The sequence below is a fragment of the Bufo bufo genome, chromosome 4 (genome assembly GCF_905171765.1).
Source record: "Bufo bufo chromosome 4, aBufBuf1.1, whole genome shotgun sequence".
NCBI lineage: Eukaryota > Metazoa > Chordata > Amphibia > Anura > Bufonidae > Bufo > Bufo bufo.
Genome location: NC_053392.1, coordinates 220,418,324 through 220,433,747, shown reverse-complemented (window position 1 = coordinate 220,433,747; position 15,424 = coordinate 220,418,324). Strand labels below are relative to the sequence as shown.

The following is a 15,424-nucleotide window of genomic DNA, read 5'->3' as shown; positions in this document are numbered from 1 at the left end:
GTGAATAAAATTTAATTAAATCACAATCATACTACACGTGTATAATATAAAATCTACAATTAGCATTGCTCCCTAAAATACATATAAAATCAATGAGATTAAAATCAATAATAGTACTGGATTCCACACCATGGAGTTGATAAATGAAATCAGTCCCTTATATTCACAACACGCTGGAATGTAGGTATATCTATACCATATAGGTTGCTTAACAGTTACTGAACTTCAATATCCAGTGCGCACACACAAGTTGATAATGAGGCTCCCAGCTCCTACACACTAATCCGGTGCTTATATAGTTTGTGGGTTCAAATGTGGTCAATATGAATCCACCCAACTGAACTCCTGCTCATATGGTGTCTCACACCTCAGTATCGTTGAGCACAAAATGTATACGGTGGGGTTATTTATGCTGGTTTTAGTTTCATGCCCATCACATAAAATTCCACAAGTAGAGTCTTCCTACCTTCCCGTTGGTATATACCATATAAGCGTCTTTGTGGACGTGAGAGGTAAACGAGCGGCGCGGGGTACTGCCGGCGTCTCGCTCCTGGCTCCTGTAGTTCGCTGATCCGAAGTCTCTCGAGACTTGGAGCGTGATCTGTGTCCAAGCAGTGAAGAACGATGAATATCAGATTATTCACTCTACGTCCTGATTATCCCAGTGTTCTTCTATTTCAATATTGTTAGCATGGCCATGCATAAAGGTGCGGAGGTGCTTCTTTCTCAGGTGTGCGGACCAGACGCGTTTCGGGAACTCTCCTTCCCTTCGTCAGTGGTTGTGATTTAATTAAATTTTATTCACATTATTCAATATTGTGGTCTAAGTGCTGTGTGCTCGCCCTAACCTTGGTTATATAGTTTGAAAAATTGTTGAACACTTCTATCAGTCTAATCAAGATTGTGACAATTAAAATATCGAATAATTTCTATAACTTCCCTTATCCATCTAGCAAATGACGTGTCTGACAACTACTATGCAGTGGCTGTGGTTAAAAAGACGACTCAGGATTCCTTTACCTTTCATGAACTGAAGGGCAGAAAGTCCTGTCACTCAGAGTATATGCAATCAGCTGGATGGAATATCCCAATCGGTCTGCTGACTAGGAAGGGTCTGATCAGACCAGAAGGCTGTAACATTGCCAGAGGTGGGTGCAGGAGGGAACTGTAGTCATCATTGTGTGTCTTTGCATATATACTGTAATGTTTCGTTACATCGAGTTAAAAATCAGCTATTTAGCCCTGAGAATGGACAGCTTGTTGGGGGTACTAGTGCTCGCAGGGGTGCACCTAGCCTTTCTGGTGCCTGAGGCGAAAACTGAAACGGTACCCCCCATGCCAAGTTCTTAACCTAACCCCTTTGCCACAATGAAAGTGCTCATTGTCCCATGGCCCTTCTGCTGCCCTCCTCTTGCCCCTACTTGGTGCTACCTGAGACGATCGCCTCACCTGGCCTCATTGGTGGTGCACCCCTGAGTTCTCATACAGATTAGAATTTTTTGAAGACCATGCTTAAAATGACAGAATTGAAAAGAACAAAATAATGTATATGTTCACATACCCCTGAGCATGATGTGAATGTCTGATTGATTCTGTCAATGAAACTTGTCATCCCAACTGGGTTAGTATCTCCCCTTGTGTGTTAATGTCCTACGTTCAGCCTCAGCTTGAGGACATGATGAATTTTACACCAACTAACCTTGAAAGTATGCATGTGTGCGTCCCCTATTTGCCATGGTGCAGTGCCTCTATGGGAGTCCCTTCTGGGATCTGGGAAAGTATGTGGCCATCAGTTTCACCACCTCCCTGCAACCTTGCTTCCCTTCTGGGAGCCATCACACCTAAGGGGATACTTGTGCAGCAGTTTAGGCAGACGTCAGAGCACAGACAAGATCTCGATAAGCTGTTAAAGTGCTTGTTATCACAGATTTTTTTTTAAGAGGTCTTGTGATCCTAGTAAGCACTTTTTTGGTCGGAAAACTTGCAACATGTTAAACCTACATGTTTTTGTGGTACTTGACAGAAAGCCCCATCTTGGGCAACTGTTTAATTTGTTTCTATACCTCTTAAATGTAATAAATCACAAATGTGTAAAGAATATTATTTTTTTCTTCTCTTTGTAATAAAGCGGTCAGTGAATTTTTCTCTGAGAGTTGTGTGCCAGGGGCAAACGAAAAGGAGTCCTCATCCAAACTATGCCAACTCTGTAATGGTGATGGATCTGGAAGTAGCAAATGTCAAAATAACAGCAAGGAACAATACTATGGAGATTCGGGAGCTTTTAGGTAAAGTAACAAAATTATCTGTGTATCTATTAAGAGATATGAAACCTCAATTGTGGAGATACCGAAAATGGCAATAAAATATTTTTGTTAAGAACAAACTTGAAACTTTGGTCAGATAGAGGGATTCTGTTAGGATGATAGAGGTGGGTTATCCCATGACGCTGCAAATGAGGCATGAATGCAGCACACATGCAAAAAAATATAGCTCTTTTTTTTATGTACATTTTCCTGTTTGTTAGCGCCCCCTGCTGTTTATCCTTCTGGTCCACCTTCTCCTGCATTCAGTGATGGAATAACAAGCCCTGTCTCCTCCCAGTGCTGATGTAGTGATCTCATAGAGAAGCAGGTGAAGCAGCCGAGACACCTTTGATTCAACCATACTTTTAAATTCATATAAATACAGTATATAGCTATATGTCTCTCTAGACAGTGGAGAAGGAAATTGTGGGGCATTACATACAATATGTAACTCTGGGGCTGTACATGAGGGATTATTTTCTATGTAGGGGATGAATGAATTAGCAAGAGCTAATTGCAATGCATTCTGGGAGATGAAGGTGCTTGATGAGCTGTTGCCCACCCACAGAAAGGGAAGAAGGTCCTACAGATATGTGAATAAGTCCAGCTACACACGGTCAGTATTTGGTGAGTATTTTGCATCAGTATTTCGAAGACAAAACCAGGAGCGGGTCTAAAACACAGAAGAGGCACAAATCCACTTTTTCTCTGTATGTTCCACTCCGGGTTTTGATATGCAAAATACTGACCAAATACTGCAAGATCAAGCAAGATGGTGGCAGCCGGCCTGTTGCAAGCAAATGGAGAAGGTAAGTATGATTTTAAAAAAAATATTTTACACTGTTATTTATATCAGATGCTGCGATCATGTATGAAAGCTGCATCTGAGGTGTACAATGACGGGGAGCTGCGAACTCCCTGTCATTGCACCCACTACTTACAAAGAAATGCGCTTCGTAAAGTAATTGGTCACAAAGCAATTTTTTTTTTTTTTAAATCGTAAAAGCCACTGAATCAATTTTTTTTATAATTCGCTCATCTCTAGCATACTGCTTCTTTTTTCCATACATACAAAAGAAAGTGCTGCTTCCCTTTGCAATTGCTGTTTTAAGGCGTTTTTGGAGGCAGAAATGTTCCAAAATCAGCACCAAAAAACAATGTGTGAACTGGCCCTAAGGGGTTTGAGCTGTGACCCCCATCGATCACAAGAACAAAGGCCCGAGTCCCCTGTGTGAATGGAGTGAGTGCAGCTTCATTCATTTCTATAGCACCTCTGGAGCTAGTTAAACACTGTACTAAGAGTTTGCATAGACATTGAATGGTGTGGTGGTCATGAATGCTTCAATCATGCAAGGGTACACCTGTTCTATCTAGCTTGTATTTACCTTCTTATGTCTAAAAATAAGGAATCTGTGACACCGGCTTTACTGATGTCTAGGCATTGCTTTGACAGATTCATAGTGATGAGATGTCATTCTGCAGCACTGCTGGAAGCTAGGCATGCAAACATACATAACAGAATCATACAAATGAATAGATTGAAATGTAGATGTGACAACTTTTTAGCAAAAATAAGTGAGGAAAATATAATCAGCCTGTCGTTTCCCTGTTGATTACGTTTAACCCCTTAACACCCAGCACCGTACATGTATGGTGCAACTTGACGTGACAACGCCCAGCGCTGTACATGTAAGGCGCGCTGATCGGGCGGGTGCAGGAGCTTCGCCCGCCCGATCCGCTCCAGGGGTCCGGCAGTCACTGATAGCCAGACCCCTGCTGTAAGCGCCGGCATCGGTTAAATTACAGATGCCGGCGCATTAACCCCTGCACGGCCGCGGTCAGCGCTGACCAGGGCACGTGCGATGTCCCTGCAGAGAGGAAGCAGCCATCAGATCCCCGCGCTGCTGTGACGGGGACCCGATGACAGGGAAGGAAGCCCGATGCCTTTCTTAGGCATCGTGGTTGCCTTCCGGGAGAGCCTGTGAGATCCAGCCCCCTAGATCTCGCAGGCAAGCAGGCTGTAAGTGTATTACAGTCTGTAATAAACTTAAAGAGGACCTTTCACCGATTTTGACCCTATGAACTAACTATACAGACATGTGGAGCGGCACCCGGGGATCTCACTGCACTTACTATCATCCCCGGGCGCCGCTCCGTTCTCCTGCTATGTCCTCCGGTATCTCCGTTCCCTAAGTTATGGTAGGCGGAGTCTGCCCTAACGCTGGCCAATCGCATTGCAGAGCTCACAGCCTGGGAGAAAATAACCTCCCAGGCTGTGAGCTCTGCGCTGCGATTGGCCAGCGCTAGGGCAGACTCCGCCTACCATAACTTAGGGACTGGTATCTCCGCCTACTATAACTTAGTGAGCGGAGATACCGGAGGGCATAGCGGCAGAACGGAGCGGCGCTCGGGGATAATAGTAAGTGCAGTGAGATCCCCGGGCGCCGCTCCACATGTCTGTATAGTTAGTTCATAGGGTCAAAATCGGTGAAAGGTCCTCTTTAAAGCCAATGCATCACAATACAGAAGTATTGTGATGCATTCTAAGGCCTCCTGCACGCGAACATGTGCGCCCCGTTGCCGTATTGCAGACCGCATTTGCGAATCCGCAATACACGGACGCCGTTCTGTGGCCATTCCGCATCACAGATGCGGACCCATTCACTTCAATGGGTCTGCAAATCCGGAGATGCAGAATGCTGCGGAACGGAAGCACGGAACGGAACCCTACGGGAGCACTACGGCGTGTTTGTTTGGTATCATAAATGCTTTTATTGTGTTAAATGTAAAAAAAATAAAAAAAGTAGACATATTAGGTATCGCTGCGTTCGTAACAACCTGCTATATAAAAATACCACATGACCTAGTCCCTCGGGTGAACACCTTAAAAAAATAAAATATGAACGGTGTAAAAAAAGCCATTTTTTGTCACCTTACATCACAAAAAGTGTAATAGCAAGCGATGAAAAAGTCATATGCACCCCAAAATAGTGCCAATCAAACCGTCATCTCATCCTGCAAAAATGAGCCTCTACCTAAGACAATCGCCCAAAAATCAGAAAAATCTATGGCTCTCAGACTATGGAGACACTAAAACATGATTTTTTTTTTGTTTCAAAAATGATATAATTGTGTAAAACTTACATAAAAAAGTTTACATATTAGGTATTGCCACGTCTGTAATGACCTGCTTTATAAAAATATCACATGACCTAACCCCTCAGATGAACACTGTAAAAAAAAAAAAAAAACGGTGTCAAAAAAGCCATTTTTTGTCACCTTACATCACAAAAAGTGAAATAATAAGTGATCAAAAAGTCATATGCACCCCAAAATAGTACCAATCAAATCGTCATCTCATCCTGCAAAAAATGAGACAATCGCCCAAAAAATAAAAAAAAATAAGGCTCTCAGAATATGGAGACACTGAAACATGATTTTATTTTATAAAAAAATGCTGTTATTGTGTAAAACATAAATAAATAAAAAGGTATACATATTAGGTATGTTTAAAAAAAAAAATATGAACAAATTCCTATGCACACTGCACATATCTTATTTTGAAGTGAAAAAATATATATTTACAGCGCTGCAAAAACAATATACCAGCAATAACTTTGCCCACACAGAGACATACAGACTGCACTGCCCATCAATGCAGTCTGATCAGTGTCCATCAATGCAGTGGGAGAGCAATGCAATGGGAGAGCCAGTCAAGTGTGGCCAGGGGAGGGCTGGCAGCCTTAGGCCTGGGGGGCAAGTCCAGTCAAGTGGCCCATTGAACCATTCACCAGCGCAGCCCAATGAGTGCCTTGCTCAAAACGACTGTGCTGTGATGCTCTGTCACGTCTCCCTCTCTCTCTCTCACGAGCCAGCGCCCGACGTTTAACTGCCTACACGTTACCACGCAAGTCACATCCAGCCGGCCCCTCCCACATGCCCTAGCTGCCTCTGAGTCCTGGGAGGTGGGAGTTGTAGTCCGGCTACGCTGTTCAGTTCCTCCCACCGCCAGAAGCTTGATTGTGGCCGGACTAAAATTTCCTATGATCCAGCACTTCAGCCGGCCAGACAATCGGCGGCCGCCGCCTCCCCTCTCCCTCTTCCACCAATAATAGGCTGGCTGCCGGACCGTCCGTCTCTTATGTTGGAAAAAAAGTAATGGACAGGCAGCAGCGGCAAAAACACCCGGCGGGCCGGATAAATGTCCTCGGCGGGCTGCATGTGGCCCGCGGGCCATAGTTTGAGGACCCCTGATCTATCCTGTCAGATGAACATTGTAAATAAACTAAAATAAAAACTGTGCCAAAACAGCTATTTTTTGTTATCTTGCCTCGCAAAAAGTGTAATATCGAGCAAACAAAAGTCATATGTACCCTAAAATAGTACCAACAAAACTGCCACCCTATCCCGTAGTTTCCAAAATTGGGTAATTTTTTGGGAGTTTCTACTCTAGGGGTGCATCAGGGGGTCTTCAAATGTGACATGGCAACTTAAAATTATCCCAGTGAAATCTGCCTTCCAAAAACCATATGGAGTTCCTCTCCTTCTGCACAATGCCGTGTGCCCGTACAGCAGTTTAAGACCACATATGGTCTACAGAATCAGGGCAATAAATATAGAGTTTTGTTTGGCTGTTAACCCATGTTTTGTTATAGTAAAAAAACTGAATAAAATGGAAAATCTGCCCAAAAAAGTGAAATTCTGAAAATCTCCATTTTCCATTAATTCTTGTGGAACACCTAAAGGATTAATAAAGTTTGTAAAATCTGTTTTGAATACCTTGAGGGGTGTAGTTTCTAAAATGGGGTCATTTTTGGGTGACTTCAGACCTGAACTGGTCCTCAAAAAGTGGGTTTTGGAAATTTTCAGAAAAATTTCAAGATTTGCTTCTATGTCCCCAAAAAATAAAATGGCATTTATAAAATGATCCAAATATGAAGTAGACATATGGAGAATGTAAAGTAGTAACTTTTTTTGGAGTTATTACTATCTATTATAAAAGTAGAGAAAGTGGAATTTGTAAATTTGCTAATTAAAACTTTTTGGTAAATTTGCTATTCTTTTTATAAATAAAAATGAAATTTTTTGACTCAATTTTACGACTGTCATGAAGTACAGTATGTGACGAGAAAAAAAAAAATCTCAGAATGGCCTGGATAAGTAAAAGCGTTTTAAAGTTATTACCACATAAAGTGACACTGGTCAGATTTGCTAAAAATGGCCTGGGCAGAAAGGTGATAAATGGCTTGATCCTGAAAGGGTTAATATTCTATTTAAAAACCATTAGTGCCCCTTTTACACAGGCAAATTATCACGTACAAATGCTTGTTCCTGATAAGTTAGGCTAAATGCACACGATGCAGATTTTTTCCACGCGGATCTTGATCTGCGGTGCTGATTTTTAAATCCGCAGCATGTCAATTTTTTTTATTTTTCCTGACCGGATTTTCTTCATTCACTTAGTAAAATCCGCATGCGGAAAATCCGCACCGAAACCGCACCAAATCCGCACGCAAATCTGCACCAATTGATGCGGATTTACAGCACAGATTTGCCTGCGAACACCTGCGGATTTCAGTGCGGATGCTCCGCACATGAATCCTGAACGTGTGCATGTACCCTTAGTTGTGTAAAGGTGCCACTGATCACCTGATGAATGAGTAAACGCTCATTCATTGGGTGACAGTATCATTGATTCGGTAACCAAAATCATCAGATTTCTGGACAGCAGATCATCCTGTGTAAACTGCAGTCTGCTGCCTAGAAACAATGAATCTGTATGGGGATGAGCGAGGCAGTAGAGATCACTCATACCAATACAGTGGAGGTGAGTGCTGCATGTAAATGTAGCTCTCAGCAGGAAATTATCAGGAATGTGCAGTCCATTCCTGTTAACTGCCTGTGCACCACTTTGCGTAAAGAGGCATCTGGTTATGTTGGATATTGCAGTGCCCATTGTCACTTATTTTTTCATGGATCTGTAATCAAAAAAATCTGCAGAAGAATTCCCACTTCCCCTACTGCTTCATTACACAGTAGTGTTGCAGGTTAGCATTATATTCATAAAATAAAATAAAAAAAATTAAGAGGAGCCCCTTTGATAGTAGTGCAGAGCATGGATTTGTTGTAAGAACATTAATGATGAATATATGAAAAATGAATGTTTATGATGAGTATCTTAAACCATGATTGCAGACTCTATGCACTGTTTATATTATATCTATTTCAACAGGTCTTTACTATTCAAATTAGGGTGCCGCCACAGGTGGTGGAAAATTACACCAAATAAAAACTTCCCCATGTTCTCCTATGGTGTTGAAAAGAGTCAATCACTGTGCTGTGTTCCACTGCGAAATTAAGGTTCAGCAATATAGTTAATGATTTGTTAACGATTTTCTGTAGCTGAATGTCTCCATTCATTTCTACAGGGGATGTAGTCCTCACAGAAATCCACATCAAAATTCAGAGAAATCTGCATCTCAATCTGTGCGTAAAAATCTACACCTGTGTATTGTCGGGCAGAATTTTCCACCACGTGTAAAGGCACCAGTAAAGGGTTCTCCAGGAATTAAGAAAATCAAAATACTTAAAGAGGTTATCCCATGACTATTGATGTAAAAAATTAAAATCAAACATTATATAGTACATGACAATACCTTTCTAACAAAGCTAGAACCAGCCTTGTACCTTACAGGGATCCAGAGATCTCCCAATTCATTGCTCTGCTAGATTTATATCAAGCTGAAAGCTCAAGGAGCGTGTCTTTTCAGCTGCAGCTCAGGGGGCGTGTCTCAGCTCTCCCTATCACAGCTCAGGAGGCAGTTGAAGGATGAAACTGAGCATGAGCGACCTTCTCAGTGAGCAGGTCAAAGAAATAAGAAAAAAACAGCAGGTGGCGCTATACAGATACATTTTATTGAATAACTCAGTGGCTATGCTAAATTTTTAATTGCATGCAATTACAAAAGTATTCAGATCCAGATGATGGTTTGAAAACTGTAGAATATTTTTCATGGGACAACCCCTTTAAATATTACTTTATTATAAATACATTCACAAATACCTTTTATCTAGTTATAATCGCTTGTTTTGTCTGGGGAGCAATCATCAGGGGAAATAAAATGGCCGCCGTCCTATTAATACACACAAAACCTTTCCTAATCACACTGTAGCAAAAGTTACTTGACAACACTGAACTAAAGAGCTGCCTCATCCTCCTCTCTTCTCTACTTGTCAGGGGTTATGGTCCTGAATACAGTTTAATATGATCTTCAGCTGAATCTCTAGGGAATGGAGTTCATGAGGAGACATGAAGTACAGAGAGGACAGGAGGAGGGAGGGATGAAGGTAATGAGCAGCAGCACTTGTATGCAGTCTCCATGACCACAGCTCTACATTACCACAGTCTGTCCTGTCCATCCTCTCTGTACTTCATGTGATTAGTAGAACTACAAGTAACAGCACACTGCTAGTCAATTGCACAAAGATATAAGCAAATACTAAATGAAAAATGAGCTGCTTGGTGGCCATACTTACTGCAAGGGCAGTTAGAAGCTCTTTGCGCATATAATTGATCAAAAATATGTCGGGCCCATCTACCGAACGACAAGGTGGCTTCTCATTAGATGGGGCCTACTCTAGCATGCCTCTCCTGGGCTTACAGCCTACAATCTGGGCAAAGTAGCACTCAGCTATATCCTACACATGCCTCTCCCAGGCTGTCAGACTGCAATATGGGCAAAGTAGAATACAGCTATACAATCTTTCTAATTAAAAGCACATGGTAAGGAGGGGGCGTGGCTAGCCAGGCATGTGAGCGGCAGCAAGTTCGCTGAGCTCCCGCACCGACCCGGCAATTTACAATACAGAGAGAAGCTGCAGTCAAACTCGACAAGTACGCACGAGATACTACCCTCCCACAAGCTGCAGGGGACAGGAATAAGCGGTCTTCCACCGCAACTGGCCGAATTACTGAGGAGGAAGGGGCTGGGGCAGACATAAGAAAAGTCTGCAGCCCTAACAGATATGGCCCTCTGCTGACCTGTGATGCAGATACCGGAATAGACGCTCCTGACTCAGATACTGAGGAACCTACACTTAAAGATGTTATGAGAGCAATTGCAAAATGTGGAAAGTCACTAACTGCTCTTAACATGCAAGTAGGAACTATAAAAGAAGATGTGTCTATTGTGAGGCATGATTTAAACGTTTGGCGGAACGAACCACTGCCCTGGAAGATCGTATGGGGGATGTGGAGGATGCTATCTCGCCTCTAAATAGAGAGACCAGCGACCAAGCGCGCCAGCTGGATTCTCTCATGGCCAAGCAAGATGACTTGGAAAATCGCCTGCGCAGAAATAATGTCAGACTGGTGGGGGTACCGGAAAAGTGGAACGGGCAAATCCTGCCGAATTCTTTGAGAAATGGGTGAAAGATCAGTTTGGGCCTGAGACTTTAACTCCTCTTTTTGCAATTGAGAGGGCCCACAGGGTCCCTACCCGCCCTCTGCCCCCAGGTGCTCCGCCCAGGCCTGTACTTATGAAAGTTCTCCATTACAGAGACTGTGACAACATCCTCAGAAAAGCTAGAGAACTTCCAGAAATATCTATTGACGGGCACAAGGTGTCATTCTTTCCTGATTACTCTATGGAAGTCCAAAAAAGAAGGGCGAGATTCCTTGATATTAAGCGTCGACTGAGAGGACTTGATGTCTCCTATTCCATGATCTATCCGGCAAAACTGAGAGTCGCAGCATTGGGAAATACCACCTTCTTTGACGAAGCCTTGAGATGGTTGGACCGCCATGAACGTCAGTTACGCGAAGCAAGACAGAATGCAGATGGAGACTGAGCTGCTGCTCTTCTTGGGGTCCCTGGATGTATAAGTATACCTGGGCAGTGTGTGTGTATGAGTGTGTGTTTATTATATACCTCATAGAGTCTCACTGTTATGTAACCCTGGGTGATATTAGTTTCAGTTATTTTTCTACTAAGATCCAATTCAGTTGTTAATGTCCATGTTAGGATTATTCTGAGTATATGCTGTCCGGGAGTCGGGTGGGACCTCGGATACTAATGGTTTAACTGTTTGAGCTTTGTTATTCACCATTCTTTTGTGCACAGTAATGCGGTTAACTATGTGCTCGCCACCCCTCCTCTGGGTAATGTTTGTTACCCCTGGGTCTGGTGTCGCCGATGGGTTCTGTTTTTCTTTATGCCTCCGGTCCCGTCATGGGAGTGCAAGGAGGGAACTAGTTGGCAAGCCCAGTAACCCCCCTAAGAGAGTTTATGTTAGGTCTCGGTGGTTTTGGGATGTTTGTTTAATCTTTGCAGCCATGAGAATGTTATTTGTGGGGAATCCTGTTTGGAACCTTGTATTGTCTTCTAAAACTGACTGTTAGGAAGAGGTCCTTGACTGGGTTTGCAAAATACCTATCTTCTGCAAAAAACAGGTATGGCTAGTTCAGTTCATTTCTTAAGCTGGAATGTCAGGGGTGTTAAGGATGCAACTAAAAGGAAGGCGGTCATAGACAGCCTAAAACAATATCAACGATTAGTATGTTGCCTCCAAGAAACCCATTTAACATTAGACCAAACCCGACTGCTTACTCCTCAGTGGGCAGGGCAATGCTTTCATGCCACGTATTCTACGTACGCCAGGGGAGTGAGCATTCTTATACATAGGGTCATCCCATTTGAGTGCAGGACAAAACGCGTAGATGTGGAGGGGCGTTATATATTTTTGCATGGTAAATTGTACATCACTGAATGCATTATTATTGGTGTGTACATACCCCCACCCTATTCCCCGATAGTGCTTAAAAAATTGATATTGCTTATTGTGGATCTCCTGAGCATTCCCGTAGTCTTACTAGGAGATTTCAATAATATGATCAATCCAGCACTAGATAAATTTAATATTCCCATGCTAGCGATTAATAGTGGAATAACCCCCATTGGGCGGCTACTACAGGAAGCTTCCTTACTTGATTTTTGGAGACTTAGAAACCCAGATACTAGACTATATTCGTGTTATTCCAACACTTACGGATCACTATCTAGGATTGATATAATCCTGGGTAATGAAGAAATTGGCTGACTACTCCGTGATATCATGTATCTCCCTAGACGACTCTCCGATCATTCTCCTATCCTACTAACTGTTCGTTTAATGTCCCCTTTAGTTCGGGGAGAAAGATGCTGGAAATTTAACTCATACTGGTTAACTGTCCTAGCTGATACATCTCATATTAATGAGGAATTGGCTGAATTCTTCAAATTCAACTCGCACACATCCCCCCGACTTGTGGTGTGGGACACCATGAAAGCCTTTCTAAGAGGCATATTGATTGCTAAACTTAATGGGAGGAGGAATGAAAGTAGGGCTAAAGTACAGGAATTGTTACAGGTGGTAAAAAATACTGAGACAAACTAGGTGATGACCCCTTCTGTAGAGCATGAGAATCAATGGAAGGAGGCTCAGCAGAAGTTGAACGAGAGGTTACTCTTAAATGCGCAAAATAAAAGGTTCTTTCAACAACAGAAATATTATGAGGAAGGGGAAAGAGCGGGGAGACTACTCGCCCTGCTGACCAAGACTCAACACCAGACTAATTTTATAGCGGCATTGCGTGATTCTAGTGGGATGCTACATACTTCCCCGGAGCATGTCATTCAGATCATGCATACGTTTTACTCCTCCCTATAAACATCTAAATCTACTGCCCTTGAGTCGGAGATAGAAAACTTCCTCCAACCGTTACACCTTCCCACTCTCACAGTTGAGCAACAAGCCATATTGGATGCTCCTGTTTCCCTGCGGGAATTAGAAATAGCTATAGGAGATATGACTAATAACAAGTCACCAGGGGGTGACGGTCTACCTGTTGAGGTTTATAAAACATTCTCGTCTGTGCTACTACCTCAGCTATTAGAGGTGTTAAAAGAAGCCCAGCGGCTGGGCAGACTCCCTGCCACTATGAATGAAGCGATCATAGCGGTAATCCCAAAACCGGGAAAAGATGTCCTAGAAGCCGAGTCTTACCGCCCTACTTCTCTATTGCAGGTGGACGTTAATATTTTGGCGAAAGTCCTGGCCATTCGCCTGAATTCAGTAATCACTTCACTAGTACAGTACATACTGATCAAGCTGGATTTATGCCCAATATGCCAACAGCGGTAAATATTAGAAGATTATACTTTAATATCCAGGCATGCCAGGTTCGTGCCTCGGATGCGGTGGTCGCATCTTTAGATGCTGCCAAAGCATTTGACAGTGTGGAATGGCTGTACTTAATATTGGTACTTAAGGCTATGGGTATTGGGCCAGGATTCATTCAATGGATCAGGCTACTGTATGCTTGTCCTACTGCCAAAATCCAAGTGAATGGACAGTTATCGGCCTCCTTTAGATTATATAGGGGGACTAGACAGGGATGTCCTCTATCACCGCTGCTGTTTGCAGTGGCGGTGGAACCGTTGGCTGCTGCCCTTAGAAAGGCAAGTGAGGTGAAAGATATGACATATGGCACACTAACTGAAAAGGTCGCTCTTTATGCCGATGATCTGTTACTTTTTCTAGAGGACTGGCGTTCATCCCTCCCAGCAGCCATGTCGATCATTAACAGTTTTGGGAAGCTATCGGGCTTGTCCATTAATTGGTCAAAGTCAGTGATTATGGCCCTGTCTCCAAAATTAGAGATTGACCCCTGCCATGCAGCAGGTTTGCAAGTGGTATCAACATTTAAATACCTAGGCATTCAAGTATCAGCGCAAATTAATGACTTTGCTAACCTCAATATATTGCCGCTCCTAGATAGATTTAGGAAAAAGGTTCAGGTTTGGTCTAAATTACCCTTGACTTTAATTGGTCGCACTAATCTTTTAAAAATGATCCTTATGCCGCAACTTTTATATGTGCTTCATAATGCACCGACTTGGATACCACTAAAAACCTTTTACACTGTTAACGCGATATTCCGTGACCTTATTTGGAAAAAAGGGATACCACGCATAAAGCTTGCTACTTTATGTAGATCTAAGACCCAGGGAGGCTTGGGCGTTCCACATCCTTGGATATATTATATAGCAGCTCAATTACAGCATATTAGAAATTGGGGTGAGAGTGATACTGTTGATACAGTCAGAAGAATTGTGCAGCACCTTATTGGCGGTAGATGTATAATGGCAGCTCTGGAGGATGGTACTTTCTATAAAATGGGAGGACAGTATGGCCTACTGCATGTGATTCATAAAGTCTGGTGGAAAGCTAGGAATATAGCAGGAATTTGTGGATACACGAGTTTTACCCCAATATGGCCAAATTATATCTATTAGGAAATAGATAAGGTTCCGAATGCCAAGGCCTGGGAAAGATATGGTCTTGACCAAATGTATAAGTTATATACAGAAAAGTCCCTTAAGAGCTTTGGTACGTTACAGCTGGAATATGAGTTACCTAATTCTCTTTTCTATGTTTACCTACAAGTCAGACAGGCTATACAGGCACAGGAAAAGCAGGAGGAAATAATACCTGCTGGAAAACATCTTATGATAGACCTTACATCTTCTAGAGGGACCACGAAGGGGGTAATTTCGCTTCACTATTTGAGCCTTATGGAAGCGATCCACAAATCTCAACCATTAAAGTTATATGAGAAATGGAGGCAAGATATTACTGGAGAAATGGGAAGATGTAGTGGAAAACTTTCCAAATGTGGCAGTGAGCGAGGCTCATAGAGTCTCTCAACTATTCCTATTACATAGGGTGTATAGAACACCAGTATTGCTGTTTAAAATGGGGTATCGATCGGATGATACATGTCCACGTTGTGGAGGTCATAATGCAGACTTAGTTCACATGATGTGGAATTGTCCAAGACTTAGACGCTATTGGATGGATGTCCGGAAATTAATTAATAATGTGTTTCAAGTACAGATAGACTTGTCCCCATTAGTGTACGTATTAGGTCATGTAGGAGACATCCCCATAACTAGCGAATTGAAGCTGGCTGTCCTGAGAATCCTATACCAAGCCAGGAAGTTGATAGCTTTTCACTGGATTGCACCTGATCCCCCACTCTTATCAAAACTGATAAATAAACTACACATCTTAATTAAACT

General features: G+C 42.7%; 1 protein-coding gene across 1 annotated transcript in view; it reads left to right on the top strand.

Annotated features, from left to right (window-relative positions):
• LOC120997939 (melanotransferrin-like) overlaps positions 1-15,424 on the top strand; it is a 182,920-nt gene that overhangs the window by 140,000 nt on the left and 27,496 nt on the right. Inside the window, exons 11-12 of the mRNA XM_040428311.1 lie at positions 954-1,148; positions 2,129-2,285. Of these exons, the coding sequence (XP_040284245.1) occupies positions 954-1,148; positions 2,129-2,285 (352 nt within the window). The remainder of the gene's footprint in view (positions 1-953; positions 1,149-2,128; positions 2,286-15,424) is intronic.